General features: G+C 34.7%; 2 protein-coding genes across 5 annotated transcripts in view; one reads left to right on the top strand and one right to left on the bottom strand.

The window, feature by feature from the left end:
- Positions 1-12,646, top strand: part of LOC142348843 (uncharacterized) — a 180,408-nt gene extending 167,762 nt beyond the window's left edge. For all 4 annotated transcript variants that reach the window (XM_075400384.1, XM_075400382.1, XM_075400383.1 and 1 more), the window contains 5 exons: positions 627-1,290; positions 6,814-6,964; positions 7,232-7,368; positions 7,879-8,115; positions 11,398-12,646. In XM_075400384.1, coding sequence (XP_075256499.1) covers positions 627-1,290; positions 6,814-6,964; positions 7,232-7,368; positions 7,879-8,115; positions 11,398-12,239 — 2,031 coding nt within the window. In that variant the 3' untranslated portion in view covers positions 12,240-12,646. The remainder of the gene's footprint in view (positions 1-626; positions 1,291-6,813; positions 6,965-7,231; positions 7,369-7,878; positions 8,116-11,397) is intronic.
- LOC142348845 (snRNA-activating protein complex subunit 3-like) overlaps positions 1-13,484 on the bottom strand; it is a 169,596-nt gene that overhangs the window by 36,688 nt on the left and 119,424 nt on the right. The gene's annotated exons all lie outside the window — the stretch shown is intronic.

The following is a 13,484-nucleotide window of genomic DNA, read 5'->3' on the forward strand; positions in this document are numbered from 1 at the left end:
GAATGCAAAAAGACGGATATTAACTTGGAAAAATTGGATGCCATAATTAATCTAACAGGAATTTGGCGCACAGAACAATTTTACCGTATAGTTGATATAAACAATCGCAGGTAAATCAATCTGCATATCCAATTGCAATGACAAAAATGCCATCGAGCAACACAGTCACATCATTTAACTTTAAAAAGACATAAAATGAGCCTTGCAGAAGCGAAAAGGCAACGATTTACCATATTCTTATTAGTCGACTTCATATGTCAACATGGTCAGAACTATGTTAATAGTACTCAAACATCTAAAAATTGACCTCAAAGCTTCTTTTAAAAATAGAGCAACGTGCACTCATAATCTTGCAAAACAAAGAATGCCCAGCCTTCAATTCATATAGATCCCTGAAAAGTGGGTCATTTAAAACAAAAAAACCAATTACACAACCTAGACTGAAAAGAAAGGCTTCTCTAAATTCAAAATTTATCTTAATTGAAAACCTTTACATCAGAAGTATAAATTCTAAGGACCGGTGAGAACAGTTTTTACTCTTCTAAATTGATTTTGTTGCCTAAGTATTTCACTGCAATCGTTTAAGGATAATAAAACAATCAGTTTATATCAATTTCAATTTTCAGAAGCAGACAAGAAAGCATTCTCTTCTAGTACGAGCGATATCGAATTCACGAAAGTTGTCCTTAACAAACAACCGTAACCGAAAAGTGTCGGCACCGGCCAAAACCACAATGGAATTAACAAGCGACCATCTGTCTAAATCCTACAACCCTTCCCCTGAAAAGAGTCCTTCGAGAAACAACAATTCGTCTCTTCTTATGCGGAAAATATCTTCAGCAAAGTACAAACTGACCAAGAGTACAGAATCGAATTCATTCGAAAACAGTCAGCCGAACATGTGCAAATTCCATGCCCGAATTATGAAGTTCAGACGCAAAATGGTTTGCAATTGTAATGCCCAAGGACCAAAGATCTTCAACTCCGTGAGTGAAATGAGCAGAAGCGAAGAAGCAAACGCATTTTGCACAAAGTGCAACAAACCCACACAGATGCTAGCTTCAAGCTGCACCCAAACAGCTTTGAAACAATGTTACATGGTTGATAAACTTTACAATGATGCCGTGGTTCACGAGAGCTTTGGGGCTCGATTCCTCGGACATGAGTCGTTGCCCAACGCTGTCATGCGTGATCCGAAACGGAACTCGGTTATCAAGTCGCTCATGAAGAAATACGAGAAAGGTCCGAAGGAACATTTCACACCACAGAACGTGTTTCTGTCCATTGAAGGTGAGTTAGAAAGACATTAATTACATTTTTCACCATGTTAATTGACAACAGAACACAAGGTTGCAAAACAATTCAATCATAAAATGCCAACGCTCTTCAGTACAAGGGTTTAGGAAACAAGGCGGCTCGGTAATGTGCGATGGCACAAAAGGTTCCGACCCCGCCCATCCACAATTTTGGCATAATTGTCTACCAAATGAGGAACAGATAGAAAAACCCAAAAATTATTTTTTGCGAATCCCAAAAAATCCCAAGTCTTTTTCAAAAAATTCTTTACGAACGATAAGATAGCCTCCAAAGCAAATAACTCAGTGGAGAAAAAATTGATGCATTAGATTGCTGTAATATGTCAATATTAAGAAAGCGAGTCAAGACGAACAGCAAAATCAAACAACAACAACAACAACAAACATTAATTACATCAAAAAATTTATGTCCCTCTTTAAAACTAAATTTAATAACAAAGTCAACATACCGTCAGATAAACCTAAAACTAAACAAAAATAACTTATAAATCACCAGAAAACATATGCGACCAGTCCATAAAAAGGTTTGGTAACAATTATACAAAAAAGAACAAAAACAGTAAAGTAAAAAAACTAACTTATTTTTTTGAAACAGTTAACTTCAAAGTAACAAACACCACTAGGAATCAATTAATATTACCACAAATTTACGATTACCACTGCTTCTATAGAAAGGCATTAGGACCTGTCCTTATTCATTTTTTGAAGCGGCTAAAGAGAACAACAAAGAACAAACAAAACTTCAATTGAAACTTGCCAGAAAACGCTGTCAAAACCGTCAAGCCAAATATTGGCACTCAAAATAAATTTGATTCCGCCTTCTTCAAACAGCTATAATGTAGTACGTGGCCATTCATTAGTAAGACTAGGTAACAAGTAGACAAATAAGCGAAGTGCTAAAGTATGTAATACTTTTAATTTTTTTTTCGAAACAAAATTACATTCAATGTCATGAAAGGCATTATTACAAAAAAAGCTATTTAAATCGGGTCGTTTATTCATGAAAAGGAAGCCCTCGAGACCTGTAATTATCCAGAATATTTCTTGCATCTACAAAAAGAACGTCAAATATGACAAAAATCAAATTAATTTACTTTTTTTTGTGAAAAACCGGTGTCGAAGCCAGTACGGTCATAACAAAAAAAAGATTTTGGGACACCTATCCCTTTTATTCCCTTGACACCCATAATGTCATATTTGACCTGTAATTAACTAACGAGATTAGGTAACACAAAGAAACATAAAAAGAACAAAATTGCGAAGTTAAAAAGTTTTAACTTCGCAATTTTGACTGTGAAGAAAACTTTGGAAAACGATTGTTTTCAAAACTTTGAAACAATGTTACATGGTTGATAAACTTTAGAATGATGCCGTGGTTCACGAGAGCTTTGGGGCTCGATTCCTCGGACATGAGTCGTTGCCCAACTCTGTCATGCGTGATCCGAAACGGAACTCGGTTATCAAGTCGCTCATGAAGAAATATGAGAAAGGTCCGAAGGAAAATTTCACACCACAGAACGTGTTTCTGTCCATTGAAGGTGAGTTAGAACGAGATTAATTAAATTTTTCACCATGTTAATTGACAACAGAACACAAGGTTGCAAAACAATACAATCATAAAATGCCAACGCTCTTCAGTACAAGGGTTTAGGAAACAAGGCGGCTCGGTAATGTGCGATGGCATATAAAGTTCCGACCCCGCCCATCCACAATTTTGGCATAATTGTCTACCAAATGAGGAACAGATAGAAAAACCCAAAAACTATTTCTTGCGAATCCCAAAAAATCCCAAGTCTTTTTCAAAAAATTCTGTATGAACGATAAGATAGCCTCCAAAGCAAATAACTCAGTGGAGAAAAAATTGATGCATTAGATTGCTGTAATATGTCAATATTAAGAAAGCGAGTCAAGACAAACAGCAAAATCAAACAACAACAACAACAACAAACATAAATTACATCAAAAAATTTATGTCCCTCTTTAAAACTAAATTTAATAACGAAGTCAACATACCGTCAGATAAACCTAAAACTAAACAAAAATAACTTATAAATAACCAGAAAACATATGCGACCAGTCCATAAAAAGGTCTGGAAACAATTATACAAAAAAGAACAAAAACAGTAAAGTAAAAAACTAACTTATTTTTTTGAAACAGTTAACTTCAAAGTAATAAATACCATTAGGAATCAATTAATATTACCACAAATTTACGATTACCACTGCTTCTATAGAAAGGCATTAGGACCTGTCCTTATTCATTTTTTGAAGCGGCTAAAGAGAACAACAAAGAACAAACAAAATTTCAATAGAAACTTGCCAGAAAACGCTGTCAAAACCGTCAAGCCAAATATTGGCACTCAAAATATATTTGATTGCGCCTTCTTCAAACAGCTATAATGTAGTACGTGGCCATTCATTAGTAAGACTAGGTAACAAGTAAACAAAAAAGCGAAGTGCTAAAGTATGTAATACTTTTAATTTTTTTTTTCGAAACAAAATTACATTCAATGTCATGAAAGGCATTATTACAAAAAAAGCTATTTAAATCGGGTCGTTTATTCATGAAAAGGAAGCCCTCGAGACCTGTAATTATCCAGAATATTTCTTGCATCTACAAAAAGAACGTCAAATATGACAAAAATCAAATTAATTTACTTTTGGTTAAAAACCGGTGTCGAAGCCAGAAAGGTCATAACAAAAAAAAAAAAATTTTGGGACACCAATCCCTTTTATTCCCTTGACACCCATAATGTCATATTTGACCTGTAATTAACTAACGAGATTAGGTAACAAAAAGAAACATAAAAAGAACAAAATTGCGAAGTTAAAAAGTTTTAACTTCGCAATTTTGACTGTGAAGTAAATTTTGGAAAACGATTGTTTTCAAAGTCATGAAAGCCATCAGCTATCTACTAATATCAGAATATCGGTTCATCTATTCTTCCGTGAAAAGCCAATGAAAGCTATCACTATACAGGAAATTTCATGCGACCGAAACGACAAATTATAAATGACAGTTGGAGACAAAATTAATAAATTCAATTGATTTCTTCAAGAAAGGGGCGCCGAGGCCGTTAAAACGATGATGTATATCTTTCAGGATTTTGATATGTTCAATTCTTTCTTATTGTGAATGCTAATAAGGTGACATGAGAACTGTCAATAATGTGATAATGTGACAAAATTAGAAAACGTGAAAAACTGGCAAATATCAAAATAAAAAAAAATCTGAAATCTTGTAGTATCAAAGCCAGAAAACAATAACTTCAGGCTTGAAACTGCAACCGAGAACAAATGTTAAATCAGTAGAAAGAAGAAGCAGTCTTTCTTTGCTGACACAAAGCTGGAAATTGAACAAATTAAGAAAAGAGGAAAAGTTAAGCCATTATTTATTGAAAAGTCAATTATTTTTAAAAAAAGAAACGACCATAAACTTTCAATTAAAAACTAAATGCATAAGCTTGGAGCTGCTTAGCAAGAGAATTGGTTGGACCTACCACTCCTGAGCTTTGATTTGATATGTTCTGTTCTTTATTATTAAAAAAAAGTCTTTTTTTTTAAAAAAAAAAAGACCGACTGATTACAACCCGATTTTTTTGGATTGCAACAGTCCAAGAACGGCCCAAAACTAGCCCTGCTAATACTTATTGTCCGTTAGGAACAATTGATTTTTCGAATGTTGTAGATATAGATAATTTGTTAGTTAAAAACTCAAAATAAATTCTGGATTTTTGATAATCAACGAGTAAAGTTAGCAAAAAACGGCAAAGTTTTAATTACAGTGCACTCTCAGCGGACTCTGAAGTAGAAATAGCCCCCCACTGAGTCTACAAAGATTGTATGAGTGTTGTTTGGGGGTGTACTGTCGGCAAATTTAATCAAAGTGGACTAAAGTAGCTTATTTCGTGCTGTTTTTGATGAAACAGGCTAAACTTTGAAATGTTTATCCAGATTTTTTTTACCAAAAAAATTAAATCAAAACAATCAACAATGCTTGTTCGTCTTCAAAAATAAAATCAACGACACTATTCTTATAAATTATAACAAATTTTAGCAAAATTGACGAAAATTTAGGCAAAAATTCCGGAAAATGTGAATAACATAGCTGGCAGATTGCCAGAAAATAGCCGCAATAGATTCGTAGATTGGTAGTCTAAAAAAACAGTAAAAAGACAGACCAAAAAAATTCGTCTTTTCATTGAAGGCTGATCTGTTATATTTTGATTAAAAATCTGTATAAGTTATTGCTGCCTCTATTAGCTGATCTCAAATAACCTTCATTTAGAGTGACACACACCCATTTGACCTTATCTCTTTGAATTAAAGTAAATAAAAGTCAATTTCAAAGTGAGGAAGTCATTTTTGAGAGTGAGGTAAGTCAAGTGTGACCAAAAATTTAATCACGCGAATGAACAAAAAACACGCTCCACTAAGAGCGAAAAATGACGTCACACATGCAATTCAGTTGAAATTGCATGAACGAATGAACAAGAAGTGGCTGTGACGTCATATGGTCGTAACAAAAATCATGACGACGAAATAAAAAAACCAAGAGAAGGCCAATAATAGCCCCAGCTATCGCTGTGCGGCTATTAAAAAACAACGTGAATTCACTCTTCTTTTCTCAGAAGTTTAAACCTCGATAACTCCCTGTAGAAAACGAAAATTAAAAAAATCTTTTTAATTCCATATTCTACGCTGGACGAGCTTTCTAATGATACCAGTCTCAACTCTCTACGATGAATATATCGAGCGGCGAAAATTCACGGAACAAAAAAACCCATTTGAGTATAGAGTTCCTCCCCCCTCAAGAGGGTCGGAACAATAAATACCCATACGCACTGGGCAATTAGAAATGTATTTTTCTACCGCACACTTTTTTGTCGCCTGGCGATTAATGCCAAAATATTCTAATTTATACGCATCCTAAAATACACGTATGAGATAAGCGTCCTAAATTTAACAGATTTAAAATTTGACTTAAAGAAGTCTATTGCTATTCAGTACTGGTAATAACTGAAACTCACCAGATTTACTCAGCGCATCATAAACAGATGAGCGAACTGAAAACTAATTACGCTACAGTTTTCATTATCGAGTCAATATTTTGCCATAGCTTTTCTAAAGAGATCTGTTTGTGAAGTAAGAACGAAATATGTGCATTGTTTGAGAAGAGTAAAAAAAAATCAAGTGAGCGGCAGATAAGGTCACCAACATTTCAAAAGTTAATTGTTTTGTCATTGGTCTCCTAGCGATGAAGCAAATTCACATCTTGTAAACTGATATATAACTTCACACCTCCAGTCATCAAAATTAACATATATATTACGAAGTTGTATAAACTCATTAAAGATTGATTTTAATTGAAAAAATAGTTGATTTTGAAAACTTTTTAATTCTATTTTTAAATTTTATTCTTGGGCTGAATTACTTAGTTAACAGACTCGATCCTTGATAATGTGTGGAATATTTACTAGTTTGTGAAATGTTTCAGGAGAGTCGTTCATAGTGACAAATGTGGTGTCCAAGGAGACCATGTTCGCCCACTCCCTTGACAATCTGCCTCTGTGGAGTGTGGGTGGAAACAAGAACAAACTGCTGGCCCTAGTTCAGCACCAGACATCTTCACGAAATAACTCATACAGGTATCTTCCCTCAGAGAACCTTATAAAATTTCACTTTAGCGGAAGCATCAAAATTGGGGAGCTTTACAGGGAAAATTAGAAATTTTTACAGCAAAATTACCAATAATAAATGCTTTATTTTGCTATCTTCTAATATAAGGTATTAAATTGTTAGCTTAATTAATTCAAACAATTAATTGTTCGAAAAGGAATCTCTGAACAAAAAGGGAAAATATCTCAAAATTCTCTGTAGAGCTGCCTTTGAGATACTTATGATATGTTTAAAAGGAACAGCAAAGTGGGCACAAGTGAGAAAGAAGAAGTGAAGGAGAAAGTGTCAGTGAAGGGATCTCTCTCCTCTTCTTCTGAACACTCACAATACAGTTACACAGTCTACCTATTCAAGTGTGACGGAGATGCAAAAGGTCAGAGTCACTCATGTTCTAGTACTTATGAATCGCACCAATTATGAATTACACTATCAGCCACTTTCAGTTCAGATCTCAAACATCTACTAATATTTAAATTTAAGATCCATTGTTTTACAAAAAAATTATGTATCACATTTAATATACGCATAGTAATCAAAACATCTGCGCTTATAAATGAACAGTTTTGATTTAATCATATTTAATCCATATATTTAAGAATATGGATATTTAACCTATATTTAAGAATGATTTAAAAAATATATTTAGACATAGTTGACCTTATTCAATGTTTTAATAATTTCAGTAATGATTGAAAAAAATTTTTAAACCCGTACAGCTCATTTATTGGCGGATACATGTTATCTTAATTATAAAACCAATCTTTCAAAACTTCTAAATATTGGTATGCAATAATCTATCCCAGGATACAAATAGCTATAAAAGCAAAACCTTTTCAATTAAGAAAAAAAAACATTGCAAGAATTCAAAATGTTCTGTTATCAGGAGTAGCGGAGGCACTACAAAAGTGTTGCATGAACACACGCAAAGCCATTCGGACAAGTGCCTGCAACACTCCCAGGGCAGTGCACACTGGTGGAAGTGGAGGCAGTGGTAACTTTGGAGGTACAGTTGGAAGGGGGAGTAACCGACAGAGGGGAGGAGGAGACATCCCAAGTATAACAGTATCAGACCAAATCAACAGACGATCCATGCCTGAGAACAGCAGCCCGAATAACTCAGGTAACATGTCCTTATTCAGTTTGCAGCCAACTTGCACTTATATTAAGGTCAACTTTCTTGCAGTTTATGAAAGTTGGTCAGAAGGAACTATAAAAATATATAGCAAAACGTAAAACTTCAATTGGTAACATAAGGTCATTTTAAAACTTGATTGTTTGATATTGTATCATAAAATTTAAGGGTATAACAATGTTTAAAATCTTTTCGACATTTGAAAACAACAGATTTTATACAATTCGGAGAAACTTTTAGGAAGAAACTTTAATCAGATAACTAACGCGTTTGAGAACCACTTCAATTGATGACTTAATTTAAAAAAAAAACAAATCAATTTTCTCGGTCAATCAAACGAAAAAACATCAGTTCGCCTTTGATCATTAAAGATCAAAAGAAGTTTTGATTTAGAAAGAATAGTAAAATAGTAGTAAGCATTGTAATCAGTTACAGTGAAGGAAAACAATTAACGAATGGTTAATCGACAGATTAGACAGCAAATATATTATGGAGAAACAAAACTCTAAGCAAATTTTCTCTTGGTATTGCTATTGCATAACAAGTGAATACTATTCTGTACATATGCAAACATAACCTGTCAACTAATAGTTTTAAAACTAATGGACGCTACTTCGCCCACTTAGTGCACTGGTAATTATTATGAGGTGTAGTTTTCAAGTAGTTATATTTGCTTAATTGTCGGCTCAAAGGTGTGTCAGCTGGTTTGTATTTTGGCCAATTGGCCTGTCACGGTTAAAAACAACTGTGAAATATAATTGTGTGGCAGGAATTGTAAAAGAAACAGAGTTGCCGAATTATCAATATTGTGAAAGATACCGAAAATAATTATACCACTTAATTTCACACGGGAACTCAGATTAGTCGCAGCTGTAAGGACATAGGTGTCCTGTATTAACCTCTAAACAGTTTAAAATCGAGAAAAAAGACCAACAAAAACTTTATCAATGATAGTACCAGGCACATCAAAGCAGTAAAGAGCAGTCACCGTGCGGAATGAAAGAATGGAGAAAACTGCTCTTCTTAGCATTGCGGCGTGCAAAAAAACGCAATTAATTTAGATAATTAGTAAAAAAGAAACAACAAATCTACTAAAACATAGCTATGCTGTTTATAGCCTCGCATCCATACAATATTTCTAAATAGTCAAGGGCTCGCATGCCCTCCTCTTAGTGTTATTTCACTTTGTCCGAATTGTTTTAATGCTTAGCTCATATTTCATCATCCAGTCTTAAGACAGAAATCTCCGTCGCACATTTTAAATTTTTGATATTTTATAAAAACAAAGTTGCAGCTTTCATCCGGTTCCAAAGAATAAATTTCATTCAAATAGACAATCAGTATAACATCCGCAAACATTGACTCAATATACAATCATTTACTTATTCTCCAAATACAAGACACATTTGCCAATCTTGTATCAGCATGAAAATCTCACCAGAAAATCTTCGACGAATAGCTTCGACTGCCATTCCTCAGTACAAACATATGTGGTACATCTTCGTCATTTATCTTCTTTGACCTCTCCGCAATCTTCAATGGTGACCTTTGCACTTGGCTGACCTCCTCTAGTTCCCACACTCTCCATCTCCCTCACGTGACTCATGCCCTCTGTCACTTCCCCAAACACCACGTGTTTACCATCTAACCATGATGTCACGGCTGTTGTGATGAAGAATTGGCTGCCATTCGTATTCGGGCCAGCATTCGCCATCGAAAGAATACCTGTAAAATGATAGTTTACTATCAGTTACAATACTCAAACAAAAAACCATGTTTATCAAGTCTACAAGCTTTTATTTCCTTGGGAAAACATGACTAGTATCGCTATACAAGATCTAACTTTGAAAATGACTGATTTTTGAAATAAGACAGAGATAATAGAACCAGCTGTAGCAGTAAAAATAGCACTCAGTTACCAGCAAACATAAAGGTTCTATCCAAGTTTTAATACAAGACAAACAATGATTCTTCAATCTAGGGAAAAATTCATTCATTTAAAAAATCAATTTCTCAAAAGAAAAATATTTTTACCTGGTTTGGAATGTCTGAGTTTGAAGTTCTCGTCCTCAAATTTAGCTCCGTAAATACTCTTTCCGCCAGTGCCATTTCCAGCTGTGAAATCTCCCCCTTGGCACATAAACTGTGGAATGATCCTGTGGAAGTGACTGCCCTGCACACAACAAACAGACTCTCACAATGAGAAAAAAATAATGTCATCTAGCAATTACACGCAATAAGAATCAAAAACATAAACCGACTAATGTTGGAAGAGTTGCTCTCGAACGACACGAGGGTGGAAAAACATTTGACCCCACCAGGATTCAGACCAATGACCTCCCGCTTCATAACCATATGCACTGCCGACTTTGATATTTGGCTCTTATTTTTGCTGTTGCAACCGACTTCATATTAGCAACAAGCTTTACTTCGGAGTGAGAGCAATAAAGATCACTCAAAAATGAAGAACGAAAGCGTGAAAAAGTCACTTGAGAAGTCAAAGAATGTTCTAGAAGAAAAGCGCAAAATGGTCAAGCAAAAATTTGCGTAACGAAAGACAAAAACGTTTACAATAATGGCTTTGAACTTCATTCAAGAGCAATTAAACGAAATGTTAATTCTGATCAAATTAGTCAACTACTCGTCTCTCTTCTAAAAAGCAAATTTTGAACTCAAAATGAAGCAAGGTCATTTTCAAACATAAGCATCTTGAAACTACGCATTATAGAACAGGAGTACATATTTTGCATCATTCATATCTATAAATATGCACTATAATACAACAATTTACGAAAAATAAAACTCCAGATTAGAGGTTGTTGATTTCTAGAACATCAACTTACCTTGAACCCAAATCCCTTTTCGCCGGTACAAAGTGCCCGGAAGTTTTCAGCTGTTTTGGGAACAGTATCAGCATACAACTCCATCACCACTCGACCCTTAGTGGGGGCTTTACTGCCAGATTTGATCAATATGTCCATAAACACTTTAGGATTCAGCACTTTGGATGTCATCTCTAAATATCTAAAAATAAACTAGAACTCAAATTTCACATCAAAAATTCTTACAACACCTGCATAAGTCAAACATGTAACATGGCACCTACCCTAATAAAATACGTACGCATCTAAGAATAATGATGATCCTAGAGATAACCTCGGAATAATTTAGGAGACAACACAATCTCCAATGAAAAAAAATATTCGGTTAAACTCATAGATAATTTTTTCTCTAAATCTCATAGAATAACGAAGTGTCCATTAATTTTAGACACTGGATTGGATTCAGCAGAGCTCAAACCGGACTCGACGCCCAACTTGCAACAGCGTCAGGACAAATCCCGCAATGTGTCTGAAGCCTCGGACACCTATCACACAGACGACAGTAGCCAACACGGCGATTCCACTCAAGTCCTTCGAGGCATAACTGTACGGTCGAGCCTCAATGAAATCGAGAGTAAATCGAAATCAGATTTGGGCAAACATTCCGCGCCTTTAAGAAGTGCCACATTCAGTCAGACTTCAAATTCGGCCCACAAACGACAGAGATCTATGAAGGAAACTTATGAAGTGCAATACAACGGCTACGTTGCCGCAACCAAATCCGAAGGACTTGACGTAACCAATGCTGCAATTATTCAACTTGACAAAGTATTACATAACGTACGACTCACGATAACGCCTGCAAGTATAACAATGAGGATGATGAAAGAGAAAACCGAATCCAGTCCCAAAGCAGAAGCAGTCGGAGAATTAATCGCTGAATGCAAACTGCGTTATCTGACCTTTTATGCTATTGGGAAAGACATCTCTAAATTTGCCTTCATTTGTGCTAATCCTGAGGAACAAATTGCCCAACGATGTTACGTAATAACCTGTGAATCGGGCGCAGGACGGCTAGCACAGTCGATTGAACGAGCATGCAAAACCAGAATACATCATGCGAAATTGTTCAGTTCGTTTGGGAAGCACGGGAAGTTCTTTTCACGCGGAGGAGCTTCCAGTGACAAGAAAAAGTTAGAAAATTTGGCTCAAAAGGAAGACAAAATATCCGAACAGCCTGAAACCGCAGTGACTGAAAATATTGAAGGCACGGAAAATGAGTTCCTCTAATTGAAAAAAGACAAACTTCAAACTTTAATTGACTTTATGTTTATTTAACAGCTATATTAAAATGTGACCAACAAGAGTGCTCAATATGCTTATACACAAAATTATATGCTTTGGGCAAACAAAAATATGATTTAAATTAGGATTTCACCTATCAGAAAACGCAAGGCGAGAAAAACATAGTCATAATATAAAGCCATTGAGCAACTCATTTAAGCAGTTGTAGATGTTAAACAATGTGTTCGAATTCATGCTAGTTGATTGATGTCCTTTTGCCATGAATTTTAATGTGAAAATAATGCAAAAAAAAACAATATTCAATTTTAATTGCCATCATGGTTACGCATTGACTTATAATTTCATCGATCTGATTTTATTTTGCTTGAAATTTAATGTTGAATGATTCCCAATTTATTACAATTCCTAAAGAAAGAATATCAATCGGTGCAAGACGTATTAATTCAGATGTCTGTCTAATTTGCCTCGAAGAACATTTAAAAGTCGACGCTGTAAAAAAAATTAAACCGAAAGGATCCCAATCGAAACAAACGAGGACAAAAAAATGCATAAAACAAATTAGGCGAGAAAAACTACGAACTTTTGAGTTGTTGAATTTTGCTATTTAAGGTAAATCTTAGGCCATTAAAATTTTTATCGAGAAAATTCTACAAAACAAGAACGATTGAAACCCCTAGACTCGTACGACCATTACCAAATTTTAGCTTACTGTACCTAAATTGACGAAAACTCCGAACTCTATTCTAGCTACGAACCAAGCTAGATAAGAAGCAACTTGACCACAAATAATTTTACCCAAGGTTTAAAAAAACCATATCCTCACTTCAATGCGACAGCACGTCGAATGAAACAGTGACATCACAATAAAATCTGACAACCAAACAGATCTTTTGCTCACTTAATCCAATGGATAGAATGCTTTTCCAGGAGTTCATTGAACAAAATATTATTTTTTGGTTTCTCTTCCAGTTTCTCTTTCGATATTAAAGGTGAAGTATTTTTCTTCAAAAGCTAAATTAATGAAATGAACAAGACATGTTCTTCTGGTTACAAATTCACTGAATATGAGCTATTCGGCTAATCCAGTCGTAAAGAACCACTAATTACCGTTAATAAACTGGTGTACTTAATTTTGGTCAGTGTTGTAGCAATTTAGAACTTCAACTTCAAAAATTTTTTTTTGTTATTTGAAACAGATAAAGGAATCCACTATGAAGAAAATCGTTAAAT

The sequence above is a fragment of the Convolutriloba macropyga genome, chromosome 10 (assembly GCF_964194025.1).
Source record: "Convolutriloba macropyga chromosome 10, txConMacr16.3, whole genome shotgun sequence".
In the NCBI taxonomy this organism is placed as follows: domain Eukaryota; kingdom Metazoa; phylum Xenacoelomorpha; order Acoela; family Convolutidae; genus Convolutriloba; species Convolutriloba macropyga.